Raw genomic sequence first — 26,689 nt, forward strand, 5'->3', positions numbered from 1 at the left:
CTCGCGCCCAGCATCATCTCAATCTTGCGCAACCCAGAATGATGGGGTTTTGCACCAATTCTTTCAAGCAGTGCTGCAGAGGCGTACGAAGTTCCTGCCCCAGAATCTAGAATGGCACGACATTTTATTCCTGCAACTTCCACGACAACCGCCGGGTGTACCACAGGACTATCGCCAATTTGTGTAGCTGTCATCGAGCTGTCTGCGTTTCCTCTGTCACAGATTGGGGTGTGGTGTCTTCTTTTGCAAAACAAACACGTTTTTCTGCTCTTGCATCCATCGCCCTGTGATCATCTTCGGCACTGCTGTCACTCTCAGGGGTTAAAGGGTTAAATAGCAACTGTAAACGATAGGATGCATTCCATGTCATTTGTGAGATTTACTTTGTAAAGTACCGTACGTACTAGGTTTCAAAATTTGTCTGCTCTGCCAAAAATCTTGTTAAATTTTGTCTCTGCTAAATTATAAATTTGGTAATTACACATGCACTTGAAAACATCAAAATATTTGATAACCACAGAGTCTACTTTGAAATCAAACACCTTCCTTTAGATTCCGTTCTCATGAAAGCCTACGGCATATATGTTTACATGCAACTGTCAATTCTTGAGAGAAAATGTTGCCACGTCATGTAATTATATATTTTTGGTCCTTCATGGTGGTTATAGTCTTCGCCGTTCTCCATCGTTGTCTACATAGCTCGATTGCGAGAAAGAGTGAGCTATTGTGGAATATTTCCCAAGTTTCAGATCTGTGCGAAATGTCGCTGGTGAGTTATAAGCCAAAACGTCTGACATAAATTTCTAAAGCTTAGCTTGAGAACGCCAAATTGGTGCACATACAAGGGGTATCAACAAGGCGGCCATGAAGTAATGCAAACATTTGCTGTCTTGTTCCGCTTCTAAAGTGATTAGTTATCGATTTTGAAATTGCTAACATTCATCTAAACACGTTTTCTAATCTTTCTTATGCTCAGGGAATAAAATGTCACACAATAGCTCATATTTTACAGATTTCCGATTTCGAGCGAGGAAAAACCGAAATTAGAAATGACCGTGTTTTCAAAATAGAGGATTCCTCGATGCTGAAACCTTTCTTAAGGTTTAGAGGGTCTTTCGTCTTTCGGAGGTAAACTGTAATATCCCTTCTTATTTTGGATTTTTATAACGGAAGTCAAGTAAAAATCATAGGTTGTGTTAGATTTGTACTTTGAAAACAGGTTTTGAGTTTGTGTTGAATGTTTCAGCCAATTCTATGACCATTGAGTTGTTCAGTAGACAAGCAGTTTCTTCTCCGTCTTAACCCTAAATTTCTCGAGTCCCGGTACTTATCGGTTCCACCTTAAAAGCTGTTTTTCATTGCTGTGTTTAAATCCAGGAAAAAGGCATCAGTAGTTTCGGAATTAGTACAATGAAAAATAGACGGCTGCGGGCTCGCCGCCCACCGGCACGTGCAAAAACATAAGTACAACATCAGGGGAATGCAGTTTGAGCAGTTTGATTTATTTCATATACTTGCTTTTTATTTAACATCAAAACATCACAACAGCATTATAACTGATGTTTTAAGTCAGCTAAAACAATGATTTTCTAGTATTGCCTAGACGAGTTAGGCTTAACTGCCATGGGATACATTTCCTAGTTCTTCAAAACTTTGTAAACGAACTTCCAGCATTCACTGGGCAGGTCCTCGGCTGCATAGAAAGGTGAAGACTCTTTGGACATGCACATCCATTCGCCAGCTTTCTCCAGCTCCGTCATCATCTCTTGATAGTGTTCTAATTCCTTTTTCATTATGTTGAAACAGAGGACGCCATCTGCAAAGAAGTTAACAGCAGAATTTAGTGTGGATCTTGTAAGGGTTTATCGGGGGAAATTTCCATCCTTTTTCCTTTTTGTCCATGTATTTATTAGATTTAACTCGCAGAGCTGGTTAATCCTTTCACTCCTAAGATCTCTTTAGTAATTCTCTTTAGTGTCTGTCATACAATTCCCTATAGTGTTAGTTAGGAGAATTTGGTGTTGAATTAACCAAGAACACCCTAATTGACATCTTCTTTTTTTTTTTTCCCCATTACTTGTTTGTTTGATATCGTATTGATACTGTAAGGAGAAATTCTGTCTCGGTAACTCATAGGAGTTAAGGGGTCAACCTATAACCTGTAATATCATCCAAAGAGAAGTTGAAGGAACCAGCTTAAGGGCGTGCTCTTGATATATCAAGAAATTCTTTTAAACGAATTTGCAGAGAGAAGATTTGACCCCAGAAGATGATTTACGGAATTTATCAAGAAGGGTGTTAGGTGAGTCTTCACTACCTGATCTATCTCACGGTTTGAGTTTTCAAAAAAACAAAAACAACCAAGCAAAAAATTTGCCAGAGGATTTTACACGTTTTTCTTTTTTTACAATCCTGATAAGTCCTCGATCTAAAATCATCCTTTTTTCATTTTTGTTAAAAAACATTATTATTTCCTAAAAGGTTTATCAAAGTATGATGCCTAAAGGCCAGTGTTTGTTCTTGTTGTAGTTGTTTTTTTAAACAGCGTTTGAAAGATTCAAGACAATGTGAGCAAATTTGTTCAATCACAGATGCTTAGGAACCGCGACTAAATAATTGTTTTTGTGTCACGTCCAACAATTAGCCACAGAACAGACTCCCCGCAGACATCCATGGGTCAATTATATCTGTGCCTCGGTAAACTCCTAGGAAAGACCTACCAGTTTGAACCATTCTTATCATCTCCACGAAAGCAGATGAGGCGATACGTCCTGTAATGAGCGCCCCGCCACAAATCAAAGCATCGAATTGCCCTGATTTAATCTGAGGTATCGGTTGCCCATTCAAAGACGTGCAGATGAACTCAATATAGACCTCTTTCTTCTTTGCTTCCTCTAACATCTCAGCTGAGATGTCCAGAGCACATAGGTTGGTGTATCCGAGTTTCTTGAGCTCAACTCCAATCAGCCCTGTCCCAGCTCCAGCGTCGATGATTTTGATCTGATCCTTTGCCTTGTTCTGGTAAACTTCGCTAAGGGTTTCATGCAAAGATTCGGCCAGTGGCTTGAAATATATAGCGCGCGCCGCTGAATGTTCCTACATGATGAGAAAATCCAAGCCGGTTATTAAGATAAGATGTTCGATAATTACGGCATTAGTCTAGTGTCGCCTCAGGCCCCTTTTCGTCGAGAGCTTCAGTAACTTTACGGACCCGAAAAGCTGATCTGTTTTCAATCAAAATCGAGATTTCTCCTTAAAAAAATTGAACTTAAACAAAGGAAATATCGGGGAACAAGGTATAATTAACTAGTTTTTAAGCTAAGGTACATTAAAAAAGTACTCAGTTCTGATTGGTTAAGATAAATGAAGTTTTCAGGTAATTCAATGCAGAAGAGGGTTAATTCAGTGCAAAGAAGTAGCAAACCAGACCTAACAATTCCTTCAACTGTTTAGCCGGATATTGAACTTTTTTGCCCCTTAAAGATGTGAAAATATCGTTGTATATTATTGTTTTGATCGTTCGCGGTTGTTTTGACCGAACGCACAATGTCGCTTGCAGGGTTTGAATAAATTATTTTTGCACTTGGTGCGCGCGCTTTGCTGGAACATTCGAATGATGGATCAGGTGTCCGGCGGTTCAAACGGCAATGTGCCACATCGTCCCCCCGACCCATATTATTATTATTTTACTATTTTAGAGTACCTCGTCATATGTTGCTGACCGTGCAGCATAGATACGTTTGATTTCATCTTCGGTTGTTTCCTCAGTTACTTTTGCTGTTGCTTCTCCGAAATACTTCATTAAGCTTGCTTTCAACTGTATCTCATCCATTCTATATAGAGGAACAAAATACAAAATGTCATAGACACTTGTCAGGTGATGGCTTTCATTATGTGAAGTACGGTGCTTTGTGATTTCCAGCCCTGAGAAAAGCCTTAACAGAACACGTAAAATTACGGTAATTTTTTCAGTTTTACATGTGATTGTTATCGCCAATCAGCTGCTAACACGTCAATCGCCTTTTGCACCACTCTGTAAGGTTGATGATTGACTGGTAAAGCGATCCCTGGAAACGAGGTTGACGAAAACAATTCATTTCCCATCCACGTTCCTAGCCAAGCTGTTCTTTGAGTAACAAGTTGAAAAAATTAATAGCTTAGCTTTCTACTTGGCAACGAGCATGAATAACTGCAGTGATTTACAGAGTTGAATGTTCTGAATAATACAAAGTACAAAGTTGAATTTAAAGTGTGTAACAAAATTCTGATTGGACAAAAAAAACAATAGTAACAGAATAATGTATGCATCTACAAGGAAAGTTTTAAATTAACATGATAAAGTTAATGATTAAGTGTAGGTTTCTCCCACTGAATTTGGATAGCTTCTTTGATTTTAAGTTGAAAAGTTGTGGAAGTGTGATCTAAGATGATAAAACACTCATGAGAACAAAGAGTGCGACATTGTGGAGAATTATGTTGATGTCTCAAAATGTGAGAGGTCCTATCAGCATTTTGTTACACACTTTGAATTCAACTTTGTACATTGTATTATTCATAACAGAAGATCATTGAAGAACACGTTTTTAAAGAGTTGAATGTCCTTTATAAGACAACTAAAGCCTATCGTTTCGTCAAGTGCAGTAATTTGCCGCAGACAAAACAAACCTTATCATTGGTAACAATGTTCCAATTGAATTTATCTTAAATTTGTCTCAAAATCCTTACCACTTCTCATAGTAGTTTCGAAATTGTGGGAAACAAATACACGGTAGATGGTGTTAGATTTTCAAGGTGAACAAAACATGACAATCAGAAGAGCAATCATACAACGGAATGAATCAAGAACAAGCTGTTCACCATACAACACTAATTTCTGGTTACCATGTATCCGCGGCAAAAAACAATGTATCATCGGAAAAACCAAAAGAACTTAATTGCATTTGCTTTCAGTCGTCTTTAATACTTCACAATACTTTGGAATGGAAGTCCAATTCAAATTTTAAATGTTCATCGAAAATAAAGTTTCAAAGCTATTATTTCCATACTAATGATGTTGCAAACATTACATTAGCTGAGCAAAAAAAAATACCTCACTGAAGAGTTCAGAATAATGTTGAGTCGCACTTAAGGAGAAAACTATGCGCTTTGAAGCCCACCATACTCAGCAAAAAGCAATAAGTACCCTCGATCTGCCTTTCTCGGTTCTCCAAAACAGAATCAATTCTACTTACATCCAATTTTTCCCACTCTGTGGAACTGTGGTTAATTTCTTCGACTCTTACAATTTGATTCTCTCTGAATACTTTTTACTGACCTCTCCTTGAATTGTGCTTGTGATTTGTTCATCGAAATTACAGTTTCAAGGCTACTATGCCTACCAATGATGTTGCGAACATTACATTAGCTGAGCAAAAAAACATACGTTACTGAAGAGTTCAGAATAATGTTGGGTCGCACTTGAGGAGGAAACTATGCGCTGTGAAGCCCACCATACTCAGCAAAAAGCACGAAGTACTCTCGATCTGCCTTTCTCGGTTCTCTAATACACAATAAATTCTACTTACATCCAATTTTTCCCCAGTCTGTGGAACTCTGGTTAATTTCTTCGACTCTTACAATTTGATTATCTCTGAATACCTTTTACTGACCTCTCCCTTATTTGTGCTGCGCATGCTACTAAATGAACTATGAAGTACATGCTTATATAGTCACTATAGATAGGCATGGACGGGCATGTCACTCAACTGGCCTTGAATGGTTATTTTAGACCATGACGTCTACTACTTTTATCTAACATTTTTATCAAAATGGTAGAAAAAAATTAATACAGAATACTTGGTGATCAGATAACAAAATCGGTTTGCACATTTGAGGTTTAACAAAGTGCTAATCGAAAACTACGACTATAAGGCGAGACAAATATTACAATTGGATATTTTGTGGCAAAAGCTTTATTTAAAGAAAAAATAAATATACCATTTATGAGCGAAAAATGTCAGAATTCTTTGCGTTTAAGCGACCCGCGTAATAGATTCGCCATGCTTGAGTTATTGTCTACTTTATTAGAGAATACTCGAAGATCAGATTTCAAAATACTTAAAAGTACATTTTGGCTATAACTATCATTTTTTCTACTTTCAGAATACGCTGTCTCTAAATGCCCTGCAACTAGGCGCGTTCTAGAATAGACGAAATGAATGGCAGTCAGAAATTTTCATAGAATTTCCAACGAAAGGTTCCTTCAAACATGTTAAGAATATCAGATGTTCATTTAGAAATGTCAAAGATTAATTTGGCTGTTACTGGACAAATCCCCGTACCGTGCAGCCTATAATATCGCTCGGTTGTCGACACTCTGTTCGCTTCTAATCAGATTGCCGGGCACGGACCAAATGCCCGGCGGTCAGAAAAGTGCTTCTAAGTGGTTCCATTCTCCATTTGCCATTGATTTAAATGTTAGATAAAAATAGTACAGAATACTTGACGATAAGATTTTAAAATACTCAAAAGTACATTTTGGCTAAAACCATCATTTGTTTTAGTTTATTGTTCCTTAGAGCCTTTTTTTTTAAAACTCGATTTAGTTTACGTTTATGGAGCGCTGTCTTTTCCCAAAAGTTTCAAATTTGCAAGAAAACAATATCCAAATAATTGCGTTTACGTTGTTTTACGTTCTGCGTTCATGGAGACATGGAGCGCGTGGAAAGTTTTGAGATCTCTCAAGAAGCTACACTTGCTCTCGGCGACGCCTCAAGCAACTTCTCTGTCGCTATCTAAACTTCCCGTATATCGGCCATGATCGCAAGCCAACGTATAAACCAATTGTTAATTCAAAGTGACAGTATGGTTAACTAGTGGATACCCTGTATAGAACATGGAGATATCAGATGTTGGAAGAAAATATCATGAAAAGAAATTGATTGAATCAACGGTTTTTTATATCTCTGCTTCAATAAGCTTGTGGAGTGATGGTCTTAAATCTGTTCATGGACGCACCATGTCTTGAGGTTGCGACGTTTGAGAGTCGTGTGGCCGAACTAAAACCGTGTGTACCTGATCTAGAAATGTATACAAGCGAGCAGCTTCAGACTCATGCGGTCACAGCTGCTTGGGTTAATCAATCAAAATCTTTGTTTCACTACACAGAGTGGGTTGACTAATCTCACGTTATGACTATATTTGGTCATGGATGATTGACATCAGGTTCATTGGCCTGACAATTATGGGTGGGTGGAACTGTAGGCACACATTTTTATCGCAGTATTTGTTTGTTATTATAACGCAATATGAGTTAAGTGCAAGTAGGAATACCACTGCCGCCACGGTACACCCATCAAAGACATAATTTCCGGTTAGGAATTTGTCAGTTAAGAGACCTTGAATGACCTTCATAACGACAATGTTCAGGTGGCTTTTATATTAAAGGGTCACGTGACAGACTCTGTGTCAAAGTGTACATGAATTCGCCAGATCAAGGAATCTAAAAAGAACTGTAAATAACAGAGCTGCCACTTGTTACGCCTTCATGTAAAGTATCGTTTAAAAGTTATGCTGGTCAGAATTCCAAGGTTATCCAGGGCATCGTTTAAAACATTTGCAGAGAAAGCTTGCAAAATTGGAAGTAAAGCCCAGTTCTGATAACTCGAACGCTTGCTTGTGGGATTTTGTTATTCGTGTATACCGTAGGGTATACCCACAGATGCTTTTAGAAGATAACAGCACAAATCTGAAATATGTTGAAAGACCAAATTTTGTTTTTCTAACACAGATTTCAGTTGTCTTTGTGAGTGACATCTTCTTTCTTTATTACATCTAGGAATTTTCTAACGTTAACGTTGGAAGCATTTTTTTGAGAGTGTAGATTTATTTCAAGTCTACGAAATTTACTGTTCAAAGCAGGTAAAGCGTCCTCTTATATCCAACGTTCTGACATTTTTTTTTCATGTATAAGACCACTGCATCTGCATTGCTGGAATCCCTTTAGGAGAAAACGGAGCTGCTAAGAATATTCCTTAATGTGAGTGGTAACTTGACCTTCGCAGAGAAAAATTTCAATATTTCACGAGTACTTTACTATTTTTACAGTACATTTAGCTTGGAATCGATTCGTCTCTCACATTTTCAGACATCTACATAATTCTCTGCAATGTCACACTCTGTTCTGATGAGTGTTTTAGCATCTTAGATCACGCTTCCACGACTTTTCAACTTAAAATAAAAGAAGTTATCCGCATTCAATGGGAGAAACCCACACTTAATCATCAACTTTATCATGTTAATTTAAAACTTTCCTCGTAAATGCATACATTGTTCTTGTTCTGTTACTATTTTTTTTTTGTCCAATCAGCATTTTGTTACATTCTTTAAATTCAACACTTTGTATTATTCAGAACTGAAGATGACAGAAGAACTGTCAAAACATGTTTTTAAAGAGTTGAATGTCCTTTATAAAACAATTAAAGCTAATCTTAACGTCAAGTGCACTTCTTTACCGCAGACAAAACAAACCATATCACTAGTTTCAATGTTTCTGTTGAATTTATCATAAATTTGCCTCAAAATCCTAACCACTTCTTATAGTATTTCCGAAATTGTGGGAAGCAAATACACGGTCGATAGTGTTAGATTTTAGAGGGGAACGAAACATGACAATCAGAAGAACAATCATACAATGGAATGAATCATGAACACGCTGTTCACCCTAAAACAATAATTTCTGGTTACCATGTATCTGCGGCAAGTGAACATCATCGGAAAAACCAAGAGAACTTCATTGCATTTACTCTCACTCGTCTTCAATGCTTCACAATACTTGGAAATGAAAGTCCAACGTAAATTGTAAATGTTCATCAAAATTACAGTTTCAAGGCTACTATTTTCATACTAATAAGGTCAAAACATTACATTAGCTGACAAAAAATAATACCTTGCTGAAGAGTTCAGAATAACGTTGGGTTGCATTTAGGGAGAAAACTATGCGCTGTCAAGCTCACCACGCGAAAGGCACCAGGTACTCTCGATCTGCCTTTCTTTCTAATACACAATCAATTCTACTAACATCCAATTTTACCCCGCTCTGTGGAACTCTGGTCAATTTCTTCGACTCTTACAATTGGATTCTCTATGATTACTTTTTACTGACCTCTCGCTGGATTGTGCTTGTGTTTTTTTCCTCAAAATTACAGTTTCAAGGCTGCTGTTTTCATACTAATTATGTTGCGAACATTACATTAGCTGAGCAAAAAACCACGTTACTGAAGAGTTCAGAATAATGTTGGGTCGCACTTAGAGATAAAACTATGCGCTGTGAAGCCCACCATACTCAGCGAAAGGCACGAAGTAGTCTCGATCTGCCTTTCTCGGTTCTCTAATACAGAATCAATTCTACTTACATCCAATTTTACCCCACTCTGTGGAACTCTGGTTAATTTGTTGGACCTCTCCCTGATTTGTGCTGCGCATGCTTTTAAATGAACCATGAAGTACATGCTTATATAGTTACTATAGATAGGCATGGACGGGCATGTCACTCAACTGGCCTTGAATGGTTAATTTAGACCACGACGTCTACAAAGTAGACTCAAGCATGGCGAATCTATTACGCGGGTCGCTTAAACGCAAAGAATTCTGATATTTTTACGCTCATAAATGGTATATTAAGTTTTTCTTTATAAAAAATGTTAGATAAAAATATTAGATAATACTCCAAGATCAGATTTAAAAATACTTAAAAGTACATTTTTGCTATTACCATCATTTTTTCTAGTTTCAGAATACGCTGCCTCTAAATGCCTGCAACCAGGTACGTTCTAAAATAGACGAAGTGTTTGGCAGTCAGAAATTTTTACAGAATTTCCACCGAAAGGTTCTTTCAAACTTCTTAAGATTATCAGATGTTTATTTCGAAATGCCAAAGGTTAATTAATTTGGCTTTTAGTGGACAAATTCCCCGTGCCGTGCAGCCTTTAATATCGCTCAGTTGTCGATACTTTGTTCGCTTCTAATCAGATTGCCGTGAACGGACCAAATGCCCGGCGGTCAGAATTTTTCAAAGTGCCACTAAATCTTTCCATTCTCCATTCTCCATTGATCAAAATGTTAGATAAAAATAGTACAGAATACTTGGCGATAAGATTTTAAAATACTCAAAAGTACATTTTGGCTAAAACTATTATTTGTTTTAGTTTAAGAGCAAGTTATAAAACCGTTATTTCCTTAGAGCTTTTTCTAGTAAAAATTCGATTTTTTTTGCACTTATGGAGCGCCGTCTTTTCCCAGAAGTTTTAAATTGCAAGAAAACAATATCTAAAAAACTGCGTGACGTTGTTTTAAAGCAATTGGTTCATACGTGCGTTCATGGAGACATGGAGTGCGTGGGAGGTTTTGAAACGACGCCTCGAGCAACTTCTCTGTCGCTGTTTAAACTTCCCGTATATGAGCCCATGAGCCCACGCTAAAGTATGAACCAATTGTTAATTCAAAGTGACAGTATGGTTAACTAGTGGATACCCTGTAGAGAACATGGAGATATCAGATGTTGGAAGAAAATATCATGAAAAGGAATTGTTTGAACCAACTTATATCTCTGCTTCAATAAGTTTGTGGAGTGATGGTCTTAAATCTGTTCATGGACGCACAGCTCTCTTGAGATTGCGACGTTTGAGAGTCGTGTAGCTGGACTAAAAACCGTATGTATCTGATCTAGAAATGTATACAAGCGAGCAGCAACAGACCCATGCGGTCACAGATGCTTGGGTTGATCAATCAAAATCTTTGTTTCACTGCACAGAGTGGGTTGACTAATCTCATGTTATGACTATATTTGGTCATGGATGATTGACATCAGGTTCATTGGCCTGACAATTTTGGTGGCTGGTACTGTGAGCATGCATTTTTATCGCACTATTTTGTTTGTTATTACGACGCAATATGAGTTAAGTGCAAGTAGGAACACCACTGCTACCACGGTACACACTATCAAAGACAAGATTTCGTTTGGAATTTGTCAGTTGAGAGTGAGGCGTTCTCTGAAGTGAAGAGACCTTGAATAACCTTCATAACAATAATGCCCAAGTGGCTTTTATATTAACCGGTCACGTGACAGACTCTGTGTCAGAGTGTACATGAATTAATGAAGGGGTAAGTTTCTAAAGAAACTGTGGTGCTGCGTCGGTGGGAGAGTATAGAAGGTAATTTAGTGTTAACAACTGGGTTGAAAACGTAAATTAGCCACCGTAAAGAGTAAAAAAGCTGACGTTTCGAGCGTTAGCCCTTCGTCAGAGCGATTAGAAGAATTGTGGGTTGTGTATGGATTTATATGTAGAAAGTGGAGCTACGCCATTGGTGGGAATATGATGACGAAAAAACAGGAATAAATTAGTTGAATGAAAAGCGCTCGTTGATTCCGTGGGGATTACGATTTCCTGGCGTAGCTCCTTGGTAAGTTTCTTCAAGCTTGGCATGGTCCGTAGCTGTGAGATCTGTAGATAGAAAAATTCTAAGGCAAGAGTTAGTGGTCGCAGCAAATAAATGACAAATGAATGAAGGGGTAAGTTTCTAAAGAAACTGTGGTGCTGCGTCGGTGGGAGAGTATAGAAGGTAATTTAGTGTTAACAACTGGGTTGAAAACGTAAATTAGCCACCGTAAAGAGTAAAAAAGCTGACGTATCTACAGATCTCACAGCTACGGACCATGCCAAGCTTGAAGAAACTTACCAAGGAGCTACGCCAGGAAATCGTAATCCCCACGGAATCAACGAGCGCTTTTCATTCAACTAATTTATTCCTGTTTTTTCGTCATCATATTTCCACCAATGGCGTAGCTCCACTTTCTACATATAAATCCATACACAACCCACAATTCTTCTAATCGCTCTGACGAAGGGCTAACGCTCGAAACGTCAGCTTTTTTACTTTTTACGGTGGCTAATTTACGTTTTCAACCCAGTTGTTAACACTAAATTACCTTCTGTACATGAATTAGCCAGATCAAGGAAAGAACCGTAAAGAACAGAGCTGCCACTTGTCACGCCTTTATGTCAAGTATCGTTTAAAAGTTATGCTGGTCAGAATTCCAAGGTTATCCAGAGAAACTTCTAAAACATTTGCAGAGAAAGCTTGCAAAATTGGATGCAAATCCCAGTTCTGATAACTGGAACGCTTGTTCATGGGATTTCGTCATTCATGTATACCGTAGGGTATACCCCCAAATGCCTTTAGAAGATATCAGCACAAATCTGAAACATGTTGAAAAGCCGAGTTTTGTTTTTTTTAACACAAATTTCAGTTGTCTCTATAAGTGACTTCTTCTTTCTTTATTACATCTAGGAATTTTATAACGTTAACGTTGGAAGAATTCTTTTGGAGAGCGTAGATTTCTTTCAAGCCTACGAAATTTATTGTTCAAAGCAGGCGAAGAGTCCTCGTATATCTAACGTTTTATGAACACGACACAGATATCAATTCTGCTCTTAATATCATTTCAATCTGGTTTTGAAATTTCTGTCATTTATAAGATCCCTGCATCTGCATTGCTGGAATCCCTTTAGAAGAAAACGGAGCTGTTAAGAATATTCCTAAATGTGACTGGTAACTTGACCTTCGCAGAGAAAAATTTCAATATTTCACGAGTACTTTACTATTTTTTTTACAGTACGGTTAGCCTAGTATCGATTCGTCTTCTGTTTTTCTCGTAAGATTTAATGATTTTATTTGCTTATTGTTTATTTTAGGGTAACATGTCGCGAAAATCCAAAGTGTTGCAAAACTTGAACTCTTTTATTCTCGCTCCTGCTCAAAGAAGCATGAAGTAAGTTAAAACTTGATTGGCTGGCAAGTCAATCAGGCAGACGATTAATTTTGTCTTTAAGTGGGTCAGTCAATTCGATAGTACGTACGTAATTCAGTCAGTCAGTCCGAATATATGTACTCTGTGATGCTCTGGAAGGTGTCCTCCTGATCATTAAAGTGTTTGTTGAAAACCTTAACTTTGAAAGGCTTCTCTCCAGTTTGTACCTTGTGGGGCAAGAACACTAATGACCTTAAACAACAATTGTAAACGATAGGATGCATTCCATGTCATTTGTGAGATTTACTTTGTATGGTACCATACGCACTAGATTTCAAAATTTGTCTAATCTGCCAAAAATCTTGCTAAGTTTTATCTCCGCTAAATTATAAATTTGGTAATTATATACGTAGTTGAAATATTTGATAACCGCAGAGTCTATTACCTTGAAATCGAACACCTTTATTTCGATTCCGTTCGCATGAAAGCGCACGGTATATATGTTTACATGCAGCCGTCAATTCTTGAGAGAAAATGTTGCCTCGTGATATACTTGCGTTCGACGAAGGAGAACGCATACTAATCATGTCGTTTTTGGGGAAATCACTCTCGAGGGTTTTACGGACTAGTCCCAAGGCTATCGATCGTAATGCCATACGATTTCAGGCATTGGGCGCCATTTTGGACTGGCTGACAGGCTGGCTAGCTGGCTATGTGGCACAAATAGCCTTGATCTCACGTGCAAATGTCTTTTTGGCCGCCTTGAGCTTAAGACACCGTCTTTTTTTCTCTGCGCAATCAGTGAAAAAAAAATACTTTTACTAGAGATCGAATGCACTTTGCTATGCTGGTTTTTTCCACAAACGCTATTCTATATCTCTGTGTGACAGCTGAATGATTAAAACCTTAGTGAATTGATATGCCATATTTCAGTAGTTTTTTTTAATTCCTTCTTTATGTTTTTGGTATTTACTATTTTAAAATTCATAAATGGCATTCCCTTTTCATCCTTGTAAAGAGATGATACACATTTCTTTAACTAAAATATGAATTATGAAGTCAGCTTAATTTCAATGAGTTTGAAATTTCATTCTTCATAAGAACACTTTACTGGAGTACATAATTTATATTTATTTGCTACCTTTCTGGTACACATGATTACCACGTGTCTTAAAATGGGGGATTTCATCATATTTTAATGATTGAAATATTCGTATACTTTCAAATGTAACAAAAAAATGTGATGAGAATCTGATGTTATGAAACACTCGCAATGAAAAAACCTGTTCCTGGCAGCTTATGTCTTTAATGCTTAAATTTTCAAGGGAAATGCTTTTCTTTGAAAGTGGGGATACAGAAGTTTTTAAAGCTGATAGAATAAGCTGTTTGCAAGTAATAACAGGCAAATTGACAAACGTAGCTTAATGCTTTACATGCTTCACTCATACATGTCAGTTATATGTACCTACCATTGTAGAGGTGTCCTTAAAGAGGTTTTTTTTTTTTACACAACGCAACCTCCTGGGTGGAAGAGTAGAAAACCATAGAATGATGTTTACTTGGCACTTGTACTTTCTGCAATCATATATTCAAGCAGTGCTCTACACACACACACATATATATATATATATATATATATATATATATATATATATATATATAACTAACTGCAGACAGTACTTTTTTTTAATATAAAAGCCTGGAGACCAGGCAGTTTTATTTCGTCAATGATATCTATTTACAATTCTAATTGATTAAAGTATTCGAATTAAATTATGAGTTATTTAGGTAATTACAGGTCTCAATTAACTAATGATATTTTCTCTTACAGGCGGCACGAACAGCGCACGGGCTATAACAGCCCGGAGTAAGCGCCCACCTGTAAGAGGTAACAAAGTTCTATTTAAAAGTTTTCTATTTACTATTTACAAAGAGATATTTCAGACCATGTGGGGCGCAAACAGCGCACGGGCCTGTAGCCCGGAGTAAGCACCCCTCATGGGCGAGATTTAACAAGTTTTATTATATACAAAGGTTCAGGGGGGAGCAAGAGAGGGGAAGAAGATGGGCTTACCAGCGTCGACCGAACAAAGTACGTTTTTAAAAGACCAAAAATTCCTTAAGGTATCAGTGTCGTTACTAAGAATTCTGAGTTGGACATCTTTCTTAATTAAGTCTATAATCGCGTTGGAGCTCAAAAGAGAACCTTCGAAGGTAGCTTTATTTCTGGCAAGCCAACACCAATACATGATGGTTGCCTTGAGAAAGTTAGATAAGGATATAGCGGTGGTAGATTTGTCTAGGGAAAAAGGGTAGTAGATAGATGTAGGGGAGATAGAGAAGGGGGAGTCGAGTAGAGCACGGAAAAGGGGGGAGAAGTGGTCCCAGACTTTCACAACTCTGGGACATCCCAAGAAGCAGTGTTCAATAGTTTCCGTTTTTCCGCAGATCGCGCATTTGTCATTATTGATGTATCCCCAAGACTTAAGGAGATATCGTACGCGGATCATTCTATGGATCAATAGCCAAATTAGATCGTTCTTCTTGTTTTCAATTAGCTTTAGGCGAGACTTGCGCCACACCCAGGCCCAACGATTGATGGGGCGGTCCATAGCAGACGCCCAAAAACCGGAGCACCGGGGTGCAACGCAGACGGGGTCAAGCAACAAAAGATATAAATTCTTACCGGTGAGTAAATCAGGTAAGGCACCAGTTTTCTGATGCAAGGTACGGAAATTATCTAGACAAAGGCGGTAGTAATTGGAAGGAAGGAAGGAAGAGGGAGCAGAATTGGTGGGAAAAGAAAAACGGGGATCTAGAATAGTTAGCTTATGTCCTAAAAAATATCGAGCTAGGTAATGCCATTTGGATGTGCCAAAGTCATCTCTTAAACTGGAAAAAACAGAAAGGCGCAGGCTAGCGCACTTAGCTTTAAAATTAACGACGTTGAGGCCCCCGGATGATGGGGGCGCACAACAGCGATCGCGACTAACATTTTCCATTTTTCCTCTCCAGATAAAAGGCCAAATGATCGACTTAAAGCTATCGTGCACCCAACGGGGTGGGGGGATGACTTTAGCAACGTGCCATAAACGGCTTGCGCCTAAAGTATTTACAATTAAGGTCCTACCGATAAAAGACAGGTCTCTTTGTTTCCAAAGATTTAGAACCGAACTTAGTTTGTCTAATTTGGCCCGCCAATTGTCGTCGTCGACATTGACGAGGCCGTTTGAGAAGTAAACACCAAGCACTCTCATTTTAGTGACCCATTTGAGGCCATAGGGAGATTCAATTCTAGTTCGCCATTTTCCTAACCACATTGCTTCAGATTTGGACGTGTTCAGTTTAGCGCCAGATCCTTGTTCAAATTTTGCTACGACTCGGAGAAGTGAAGAAAGAGATCTTTCGGATTTTAAGATGCAAGTAGCATCGTCAGCGTACTGGGATATTTTATATTGAAGGCCCCCTGCTCCGGGGAGCAGGAAACCTTCAATATCTTTACAATTACGGATTTGCGTTGATAATACTTCTGAAACTAGCACATAAAGGAGAGGAGATAATGGGCATCCTTGTCTCACCCCTCTTCTTAAGTGGACAGGGGGGGACAGGGAGCCATTAACAATGATTCTAGAGAAGGCTTTAGAATAAAATAGTTCGACCCACCCACAAAAGGAGGGGCCGAAACCAAATTTACGCAATACTCTCATCATGAATTCGTGGTCAACTCGGTCAAAAGCTTTTTCTTGATCTAAGGAAATGAGAATACCCGGTTCATTAGTTTTGTCAATCATGTCGAGGGCATCACGAAGTAAGGCCAAATTTGAGAAGATAGTGCGGCCGACCACGCCGCACGTTTGGTCTGAATGCACGATGGAGTTCATGACTTTTTTCAATCGTTCAGTGATGATTTTAGATGCTAACTTGTAGTCAGTGTTTAACAAGGAAATTGGGCGCCAATTTTTTGCGAGGCGTCGATCATCTTTTTTGTGGATGAGTCGTAGGAGGCCCTCGTACTGGCTATCCGCGAGGGAGCCAGCAAGAAAGGCCTCGTTCAAAACAGAAAGGAGAGATTCGCTCAAATCGTTCCAAAAACACGAGTAAAATTCTGTTGGGAGACCATCAGAACCGGGTGACTTGCCGGTCTGAAGGCCTTCCAATGCAGTAAGTAATTCTTTATTAGAAAAAGGGCCTTCACGTAGATTGCGCTCATAATCAGACAGTGAAAATTCGAGGCCGTCAATTATTTCAGTTTGAATTCGCATATCAAGAGGATCTTGGGTGAATAAATTCTTGTAGAAATTGGTTAAAATTCTTTCAAGATCATTTTGAGAATTTCTGAGAACACCGTTCTCGTCAAAAAAAGATTCAAAACTATTCATGTCAGCTCGTTTTTTCTCCAGACGGAAGAAATAGCGTGTTGGTTTCTCACCCTCTTCGAACCATTGTGCTCGGGAGCGGACTTTAGCTCCTTCGGCTTCTTTCGAGATCAGAGAGGACAATTGGCTTTCCAAATCGCTAATTACACCTGGGTTATTTAAGCGATTAGAATGTAAAGCGTTTTTAGCATGGGTTAATTGCTTAGTAATTAGGATTCTTTTGGCATTTGCTGTTCTCTGTTTACGGATACAGTATGAAATACTTGTTTTGCGGATTTCAATTTTTAGAGCATCCCACCATTCGCGAAGGGAGGCGAATTCGGGGATTTTAAGCTTAAAGTTGTTAATCGATTTTGACATAACGTTTTTAAATTCTACATCTGAGAGTAAAGAGCTGTTGAACTTCCAAATTCCAGGACCGTGATTAGAAGGGTTAGTCGTTAGTTCAATTTTTACAAAGTCATGATCGGATAGGTCGTATACGCATGGAAGAATATTACATTTCGTTACTAGGGTTAAGCCTTTAGCGACGAGAAAGCGGTCAATTCTAGATGCCTGGGTATGGTCTTTATTAGACCAGGTGAAAGTTACTTTGCGCGGGTTGTTTTTGCGCCAAATGTCTGTAAGTGAGAAGTCAGCACAAAGGGATCGGAGAAGTTTTTGATCAGACAATAGGATGGCGGAACAATTTAATTTATCTAGGACATTGTCCACACAATTAAAGTCTCCCCCGATCACTAGGTCCCCTTGGGGGAGAAAGTAATTGTGCAGACAAGAGAAAAAACTTTTACGATCCGAAATAGTATTGGGAGAGTAAATGTTTACTAAATTTAGTTTATAATTATAGTAGTCAATGAGTAAGCTCAATATTCTTCCTTCGGAATCGGTCAAAAAACGGATAATTTTGCCTGGAAAGTTTAGAGAAAAGAGGATGGCAACACCGGCAGACCTGCCAGTCCCGAAGGACCACAGACATTTGCCGCGCCAAAGTATTTCGAATTCCTCCGCTTGTTTTTTGCATGAGACATGTGTTTCTTGTAAAAGGATTATGTCACAGTTTGAATAATTTAATTCTTGAATAATTTTTCGACTTTTACTGGAGGACCCGAGTCCTCGCACATTTAGAGAAATTATTTTAAGCTTACTCATTGAATATAAATAAAAAATTAATATCTGTACCGCCTTCTCCTAGGTTTAGCTCTCTCCCATCCATCATCATCAGTTTCGGAGCCAGAGTAGTCACGGCGGGAAGATCTATCGCGGTCATCGCGGCCGCGATAATAATCTCGATCGCTTCTATCTCTCTCTCTTCTGTCGTCTCTCCGGTCATCTCTTCGTCCTTCTCGATCGTCCCTCCCTCGCTCGTCTCTTCGTTCTCTTGGTCGTTCTCTTCTACCTTCGTCGCGTTGTTGTTCTCGTTGTTTCTCTTGATCTTGTTGTTTCTGTTGTTCTTGCTGTTCCTGCTTTTCTAGTAATTTCTGTTGTTCTTCTTGTTGTCGCTGTTGTTCTCTCAGTTGTTGTAGTTTTTTCTGCCTTTCTTCTCTTTCCTTGGCGCGCTGGGCTCGCTCTTGTTTCTTTTCCTCTTCAGTTTTAGGTGGCGTTGGCTCACTATCGACGTTCGCGCTGAAGAGCAGGAAGGGGCATTGAGGCATGGAATGGTTGTCCGCTAAACAAACGGAACATCTTGGCGAGTCTTTACATTCTTGAGCTCGATGCCCAGGGCATTCACAATTAAAACAACGGACTGCAGAGCAGTCTTTGGCCATGTGGTCAGTAGCTCCACAATTCCGGCAAGCTTTTGGCTGATTTGGGTACCATATTTTGATAGGTTCACCAGCTATGTTGATGTTGGCAGGGATAGTTCGATGTAGCGCCATTCGAGCCGTTCTTACTCCATTCTCGATATGTTGTGCAATTTTGTCGCGCCGAAATGAAAGGACACGACCGTAGTGGCTGAGTCGGCCAATCACGGCAGTGTCGGGTAGTTCAGCGGGGGCTTCATGGATCTTGACGAGGACCAAACGATTTTCGCAGTCGCCCAGGAACACTTTGAGACCGGCAATCACGACAAAAGGTGTTTCAAGAGCGGCTTCTTTAGCTGCACGGCTCTTAAAAGTCACGATCCAAGATCTATTGGACGCCTTTCTCTGGATTCCGGTGATAGCGTCAATATCGATTTCTGCCGCGTCAAAAGCTTCGAGAATTATTTGCGATGTGACGGTTGTATCAACGCTAAAATAAATAGAGCGATCCTTCGTGATTCTACTTTGACTAGGAGCATTCAAAAAAGGCACGGCCTGAAATTTCACACCCTTATTTTCCAGATTTTTTAGTACCTCAGGGATTTCGATTTCCACGTCTGCGCCCCAGGACTGTGAACCTTCTACCACGCTTGCGTCTACGACGTCTCCTGGATTCGCTGTCGAGTTATCTGTAGTAAACTGGCTGATATTTTCACTTTCCTGGCTGTCCATGTTGACCAATTGCTGCAAAAGCAAGGAAAATAAACTTTTCATAAGCCTTTTAACCTTACCCAAGAGGCCGAGAAGCTTTCAGTACTGTTTCGGCCTTCTGGGCCTCATCAGTGCAGTGCTGATGCTAGGATAGAGGTAAGGCAGTAAAGCCACCCCAAGTGATCTCACACATGTGGGATCACTTAAGCCATGCCAGAGTGCTCAAACTAGAAAAACTAGTGAGCATGCATAATGCTAGCAGCAATGACTCATCCTAGTAGAGTGCTCAATTTGGACATGAAAGCAAAGCTTTATATGCCAAAGAGCTATATCTATATATCTATATATATATATATATATATATATATATATATATATATATATATATATATAACTAACTGCAGACAGTACTGTTTCGGCCTTCTGGGCCTCATCAGTGCAGTGCTGATGCTAGGATGGAGGTAAGGCAGTAAAGCCACCCCAAGTGATCTCACACATGTGGGATCACTTAAGCCATGCCAGAGTGCTCAAACTAGAAACACTAGTGAGCATGCATAATGCTAGCAGCAATGACTCATCCTAGTAGAGTGCTCAATTTGGACATGAAAGCAAAGCTTTGTATGCCAAAGAGCTATATATATATATAATCCATTTCATGATGTCTTTAACCCTTTACACGCCAATATCAGAATGCACATTCTCCATACTGTTCTCTATACATTTCCTAATGTGCTGGCAAGGAGAATTTGTTTAACAATGAAGAGGTTCTTCAGTTAATTATCATTTCCTTTATTCTCATGACCGTAACGTGTGACTTAGGGGTGATACTGAAAGGAGAAATTAGATGCTCTCAGGGATTAAAGTGTTATCAACTGTACACATTTTCATATATATGCTCCTCGCATTTGTTGGCAACAATACCTAAGATTGTTAGGAAAGCAAACAAACAAGTGAACAGAAGGCAATGAAATAAGGGAAACTGTAAACTTCACAATGTGATAGAAAACATCTCACAGAATACCTAAGAGGGGAAACTTGAATTTTGCTAGGTAATTTCCTCTATTGGCGCTCATGTTTTTGATCAAATAAAACTTAATCAGTGGTAGGGTTGCCTGCAATGTGTCAAATTTCCGGTGTGGACTTCATTCTTCTCAGATGTCAGCTGGTAAAAGATAGATACAAAAAATAGCTGTCCATAAGAAAAAGTACACATCATTAAAAAAAAATCTCACTGAAGTGGTGGCATGATTGATTTGTGATATTTAGAATGACAGAAGCAGGAAAAACACATTGAGCTTTTCCCTATTCACCGGTAAGTTAATTAGATTTTGGATTCTACATTTAGACTGGGTGAGATTAAATTTATTCATATCATGCCTGGTCATGGTTTGTTTACCTGCAAAGGTAATTGTTATTATAGCTTCACAAATGTTTTTTGTTGCAATCACAATTAACATTTGTAACAATGTTTCATTTAACATAGGATGTTTCAAGAACTTTCTTCCTTCCTCTTCAATACCATTTACTATTCCTGGAGCACAATTAAAGGTAGCAGGTTATATAAAAATTATAACTTTTGATTTTGGTAATTATTTAAATATGTGAGTAACATTTGATGATTTCACATGTAACAGGATGATAAAGCTGAAGATAGCCTCAAAAAGGAATGAACTCTACTGTAAGAATTAGGTGATTAATTTGGAAACTTGAGCACTTGGTAAATACACCTTGGCTTGCAATTCCGATGATTACAGTTTGCTGAGGTAATTGAAATGTTACCCAGGTAAAATGTCAGGCGGATCCCGCCTTAGGTGGTGGGATCCCACCTGGGATAAAAACTTGATCCCACCTGGGATCTTAAGTGGGATTTCTGCATCCAACCCGGGAGTTTCGGCGGAACTTATGTATTCTACCCAGAATCCTAGTCGAGATTTACATATCCCACCTACGAAATTATTGTTTTGCAGTTTTTATTCTTACAAAACATTTTTGTGAGAGTTCCAATACTTATGGATCATCCACACACTTCACAAATATTTGGCATGTGGACAAGATAGAGGTGGTCACTGTTCCCTTCGAGAGTATACACCTTTTAAATGACTTCTTCAATTTGCTTTATTTGAAACTCTGATCTCAAAATATTTTTAAAACAAGACTTGTTAGTAGTGAGAAGCACAAACCGAGTTTCTTTTCATACTTAATTTCTTAAATGTTCCAATCACTGGACCTCTTAAAAAATATTACTTCTTTATATTTTTGGTGCAAAATACAAGTTCTTCTTTACATACAAATGAAAAGTGCAAGTCACAGTTCAATAATAACAGCTCTAAAGTTTACTTGTTGTTCTTCTCTGAGTCAGAGATCAACAAAATTGTTCTATACCTTGTAGGTCTTCGTTCTCTCCACCCCTTTCCAAGCCCGGGAACGCTTCGGACTGTGCATAACCATTGTAGACGAGAATTCCAATGCACCGTTGTTATGGCATATAGTTGCTTCTGTCTCTCGTGCAAATGTTTCCGCGTTACGAGACGCAATTGACTCTGTTAGCACTACTGCTAGTTTAGTGGAAAGACCGACTGAGGAATCTAGATGGCTAGTTGTGTTGGAACGTGTTGCTGAACGCCTGTCACGGTCAAGCTTTGTTGATTTGGGTACTGGTACACTGTGATCATCTAGGTATCTCTTATACTTCCTAATGTGATTGGCTTGTGTTGTTTCTCACCTTTGCCGTGAACATAACTCAAGTGGGTTTCAATTCTTTCTTTCCTCGACAACTTTCGGCCACAAATCGTGCATTCTTGCTCGATTCTTGTCGATTATTTCTACATAGAGTGAACTCACATCATTATTTATATTATCGTCAAAACATGGATCCAAGGTATCCACCATCCAAGAGAAAAGAACCGGTCAGAATTGAGACAGAATAATTCTGCGCGCTTCTCTTGAGACTGCAATGGGTCAGGCCAGCGGATTCTCTTTGCTAAAAGATGCACGTTATCATGCCCGTGATCGGAAACAAAGAAATCTCCATTTGGCGCTCATCTTTGAATGTAACTTTCATCGGTTAATCGCTCTTGCTTCAAGTTGTTTCTTTTCTCAACTGTTTTGTTTAATATAACATTTCTAAAGATGGGTTTTATTGTGGTTCGATGGGAAAACGAGAATAGCGTGAGTATTGTAAATGAAAAGAAAGTCGTTGGCGCCGTGGAATTAAAAGAAGGGACAATTAACAGTTGACATAGCGACTGGTTCAAACAATGATCGAGTGGCCATTTATAATGCTAGGATTTTGAATGTTTGTGGTGAATACAAATTGCGATATTCGTTACGTGATCAAAATCTTACCAAAGAATAGATATAACGGCTTAAATTAAGCTTACCTAACGCTCGACGCAACTGAAACTCGAATAATTCTGAGAATCGGATTGGTCACTTGCATGCTGCAACTTCCTAAGCTTACACTTTACAATGAAATAAATCTATCAGTAAGGTTTCAAGATTAATTTGGTCACGTTTGGGAACATTCTGACCTTGCTTTGCTTTGAAAAATTCGGCTAAAGAGATTACATTACTTAAGAGATTACTTCGTTCTTAAGGTAAAGCAACACATCTTTGGCAAAGCGCGAATTTTTTAAATGAATAGAGTAAATCCTGCGATAATTAACTGAAGAGAAAAAAAGTAGAAACTTGCACTCGCCGTTCGCCATCATTTGAAAAATAATTCTAAGCAAAACAAAATCGTAAGATTTCTTCAACTTCTTTTCCCATAACATCACGACTGTATTAAACATTCAAACGATAGGAAAAGAAATAACTTGAATAATACGAACACTATGAAATATTATTCGAGCGATGAACCGGCGCGAGGGTTTTTAGGCGATGGATGCCAGAGTCACTGTTTAGCCGAAACGTGATCAGTTTTTTTTTCTCCAATTCCTAGCTGATACATATTTATGTAAATATAACGTGATATAACATAGTATCAGATAAAGATTTACAAAGGAAAAAATTCTTAGAACAGAAACTACAACACTTAAATTGAATTACATTGTATGTTGGAGAGGAGAGGGGCACATCTAGGTAAACTAATATTGTGCCCCTTAAAGTTATGTATAACAAAGGACTTGAGATTTTTAATAAAAAAGTAAAGGAAAAATGACAAAATAGCTCAGAAAATTATAAAAGAGATAATGTTTCATCAGTATTGAGCAAGGTACCAGCGTAAAAGTGCTTTTCTAAACATTTTTTAGATGGTTTGTCTCTAATGGATTGCGGAATATCGTTCCAAAAGAAACTTCCAATAATGCTGGGGCAAAATCTCCTAAGATTAGTACGAAATAAAGGTATTGCGACTTGATTAGATGATGCACAGCGGGTACTGTAATTATGTAGTTCAGATACTAAAGAAACTTTTCATGGTGGAAATAATCATAAAAAAGCATACATGTGTTCAGTTTAAAAATAGGAAATTTCAGAAGGCCATAGGATGTGTAGTGTGGAGTTATTTGAATTAAGTTAGTAGGAGTTAGTTGAATTAAAAACTGAAGCTAGTGTCAAACGAGGACTGATTAAGAAAAAAGTTTGAATTTTTCCGGGTCTTAGCGAGAGAGAAAACCCAGATAAGACACGACTCACCTCCTTTTCTTTTGCGGATCCTTTGTAGTTCGCTTCTCTTTCTTGCTGACCTCTTTTCAGTCTCTTTTCAGTCTCTTTTCAGGAGCGACTTTTTGTTTCCTTCTCTCGTTGCTCTTCGCTAGATATCCGCCTTTTTACTTATGCCCTTTATTGTTCTCTTTCGCGTTCCTCTCGCCGTATTCTGCCAATTTTGGCGTCCTTTCTAACTTTCTTGCGCGATTTTCTGGACTCGCTTTATGCCATTTACTTGTTGCTTTCTTTGGTCGCTCTGTCTCTTCATATCCAGCCTTTTTTCACTTAAAACCTTCTCTCCACGAACTTGAATTAGAACAATTTCCTCCGGTTGACAAAGCTTAAACTCTGCCGGTATTGTTGTCTTACGAGTTGTTTAGAAATTGCAAAATACTGAGAATTACTGTTTAACTACAACCTAACCAGTTTGATTTCCCGCTCAAAACGCGGTTGTAAAATTATTTACTCACGCGGCTTAACATCTACTAGCCCACGTGAGGCCCTCGTGTAAAATCTAACCGTGTAAACGCGGCACGCTGCACTAAAGCTCAACATTCGAGTATTCATACTTCATTGTCGTCTGCCTTTTCTCCTGGCGCACACGAATGGGGTATCCAAGTTACGCAAGCAATCGCGCCTGCACATCACCTTTTCCCTCGCCCTTCCATTAAGATAGTCCTCACGGTACATTTGGCCGCGCATGCTAAAAGAAGCGCCTTGTGCGGACGCCCGTACGGTCATAAGTCTAATTTTTTTCGGCTTGACGGGTTACTACTATTTGGTATAATAACGGGGCTACGCTGCGCGCGCTGCGAGCTCCGCTATAACTATTAATAATGAGAAATTAGCAAATTGCGTTTGATCTCTAGTAAAAGTTTTTTTTAATTTTACTCATTGCGCAGAGAAAAAAAATCGGTGTCTTAGGCTCAAGGCGGCCAAGAAAACATTTTCACGTGAGATCGAGGCTATTTGTGCCACATAGCCAACCAGCCTGTCAGCCAGTCCAAAATGGCGCCCAATGCCTGAAATTGCATGGCATCATGATCGATCGCCTTGGGACTAGTCCGTAAAACCCTCGAGAGTGATTTCCCCAAAAACGACACGATTAGTATGCGTTCTCCTCCGTCGAACGCAAGTATATCACGAGGCAACATTTTCTCTCAAGAATTGACGGCTGCATGTAAAAACATAAACCATGCGCTTTCATGCGAACGGAATCGAAATAAAGGTGTTCGATTTCAAGGTAATAGACTTTGCGGTTATCAAATATTTTAACTGCATATATAATTACCAAATTTATAATTTAGCAGAGACAAAACTTAACAAGACTTTTGGCTGAGTAGACAAATTTTGAAACCTAGTGCTTATGGTACCATACAAAGTAAATCTCACAAACGACATGGAATGCATCCTATCGTTTACAATTGTTGTTTAAGGTCATTAGCATTCTTACCCCAGAAGGTACAAGCTGGAGAAAAGCCTTTCAAAGTTAAGGTTTTCAACAAACACTTTAATGATCAGGAGGACACCTTTCAGAGCATCACAGAGTATATTTATGCGGACTGACTGACTGAATTACCTACGTACTATCGAATTGACTGATCCACTTAAAAACAAAATTTATCGTCTGCCTGATTGACTTGCCAACCAATCAAGTTTTAACTTAATTCATGATTCGTTGTACAGCAGCGAGAATAAAAGAGTTCAAGTTTTGCAACACTTTGGATTTTCACGACATGTTGCCTTACAATAAACAATAAGCAAATAAAATAATTAAATCTTACGAGAAAAATAGAAGACGAATCGGTTCTAGGCTAACCGTACTGTAAAAAAAAAACAGTAAAGTACTTGTGAAATATTAAAATTTTTCTCTGGGAAGGTCAAGTTACCACTTGCATTTAGGAATATTCTTAGCAGCTCCGTTTTCTTCTGAAGGGATTCCAGCAATGCAGATGCGGCGGTCTTGTAAATAAGAGAAGAACCAGATTGAAATGACTTTATAGGTGCAGAATTGATATCTGTGTCGTGTTAATAAAACGTTGGATATACGAGGACATATTTCTAGATCAGAGATCAGGTACACACAGTTTTAGTTCGGCTACACGACTCTCAAACGTCGCAACCTCAAGACAGCTGTGCGCCCATGAACAGATTCAAGACCATCACTCCACAAGCTTATTGAAGCAGAGATATAAAAAACCGTTGATTCAATCTATTCCTTTTCATGATATTTTCTTCCAACATCTGATATCTCCATGTTCTATACAGGGTATCAACTAGTTAACCATGCTGTCACTTTGAATTAAAAATTGGTTTATACGTTGGCGTGCGATCATGGCCGACATACGGGAAGTTTAGATAGCGACAGAGAAGTTGCTCGAGGCGTCGCCTAGAGCAAGTGTAGCTTCTTGAGTGATCTCAAAACT

The 26,689-nt window shown here is 38.7% G+C and overlaps 2 protein-coding genes and 1 pseudogene across 4 annotated transcripts in view; 1 reads left to right on the forward strand and 2 right to left on the reverse strand.

Moving 5' to 3' along the window:
* LOC149034375 (uncharacterized) overlaps positions 1-26,689 on the forward strand; it is a 182,203-nt pseudogene that overhangs the window by 140,947 nt on the left and 14,567 nt on the right. The window lies entirely within an intron of this gene.
* LOC149034391 (methyltransferase-like protein 27) lies at positions 1,580-14,389 on the reverse strand. 2 transcript variants are annotated; one of them, XM_089193099.1, is made up of 4 exons: positions 14,257-14,389; positions 3,704-3,833; positions 2,721-3,096; positions 1,580-1,816 (listed from the first exon to the last, which is right to left on the reverse strand). In XM_089193099.1, exons 2-4 carry the CDS (start codon positions 3,830-3,832, stop codon positions 1,638-1,640), a joined length of 684 nt encoding a protein of 227 aa, XP_089049225.1. In that variant the 5' UTR covers position 3,833; positions 14,257-14,389; the 3' UTR covers positions 1,580-1,637. The 2 variants fall into 2 exon arrangements, with proteins under 2 accessions (XP_089049225.1, XP_089049226.1); XM_089193100.1 differs by lacking the exon at positions 14,257-14,389 and having other exon boundaries at positions 3,704-4,371.
* The window catches only part of LOC149034392 (uncharacterized), a 382,461-nt gene continuing 359,759 nt past the window's right edge, over positions 3,988-26,689 (reverse strand). The window contains exons 2-3 of the mRNA XM_089194860.1: positions 18,619-19,649; positions 3,988-4,126 (exon numbers count right to left, since the gene is read on the reverse strand). Coding sequence (XP_089050986.1) covers positions 3,988-4,126; positions 18,619-19,637 — 1,158 coding nt within the window. The 5' untranslated portion in view covers positions 19,638-19,649. The remainder of the gene's footprint in view (positions 4,127-18,618; positions 19,650-26,689) is intronic.

The sequence above is a fragment of the Pocillopora damicornis genome, chromosome 14 (genome assembly GCF_964200805.1).
Source record: "Pocillopora damicornis chromosome 14, jaPocDami1.2, whole genome shotgun sequence".
Classification (NCBI taxonomy): Eukaryota; Metazoa; Cnidaria; class Anthozoa; order Scleractinia; family Pocilloporidae; genus Pocillopora; species Pocillopora damicornis.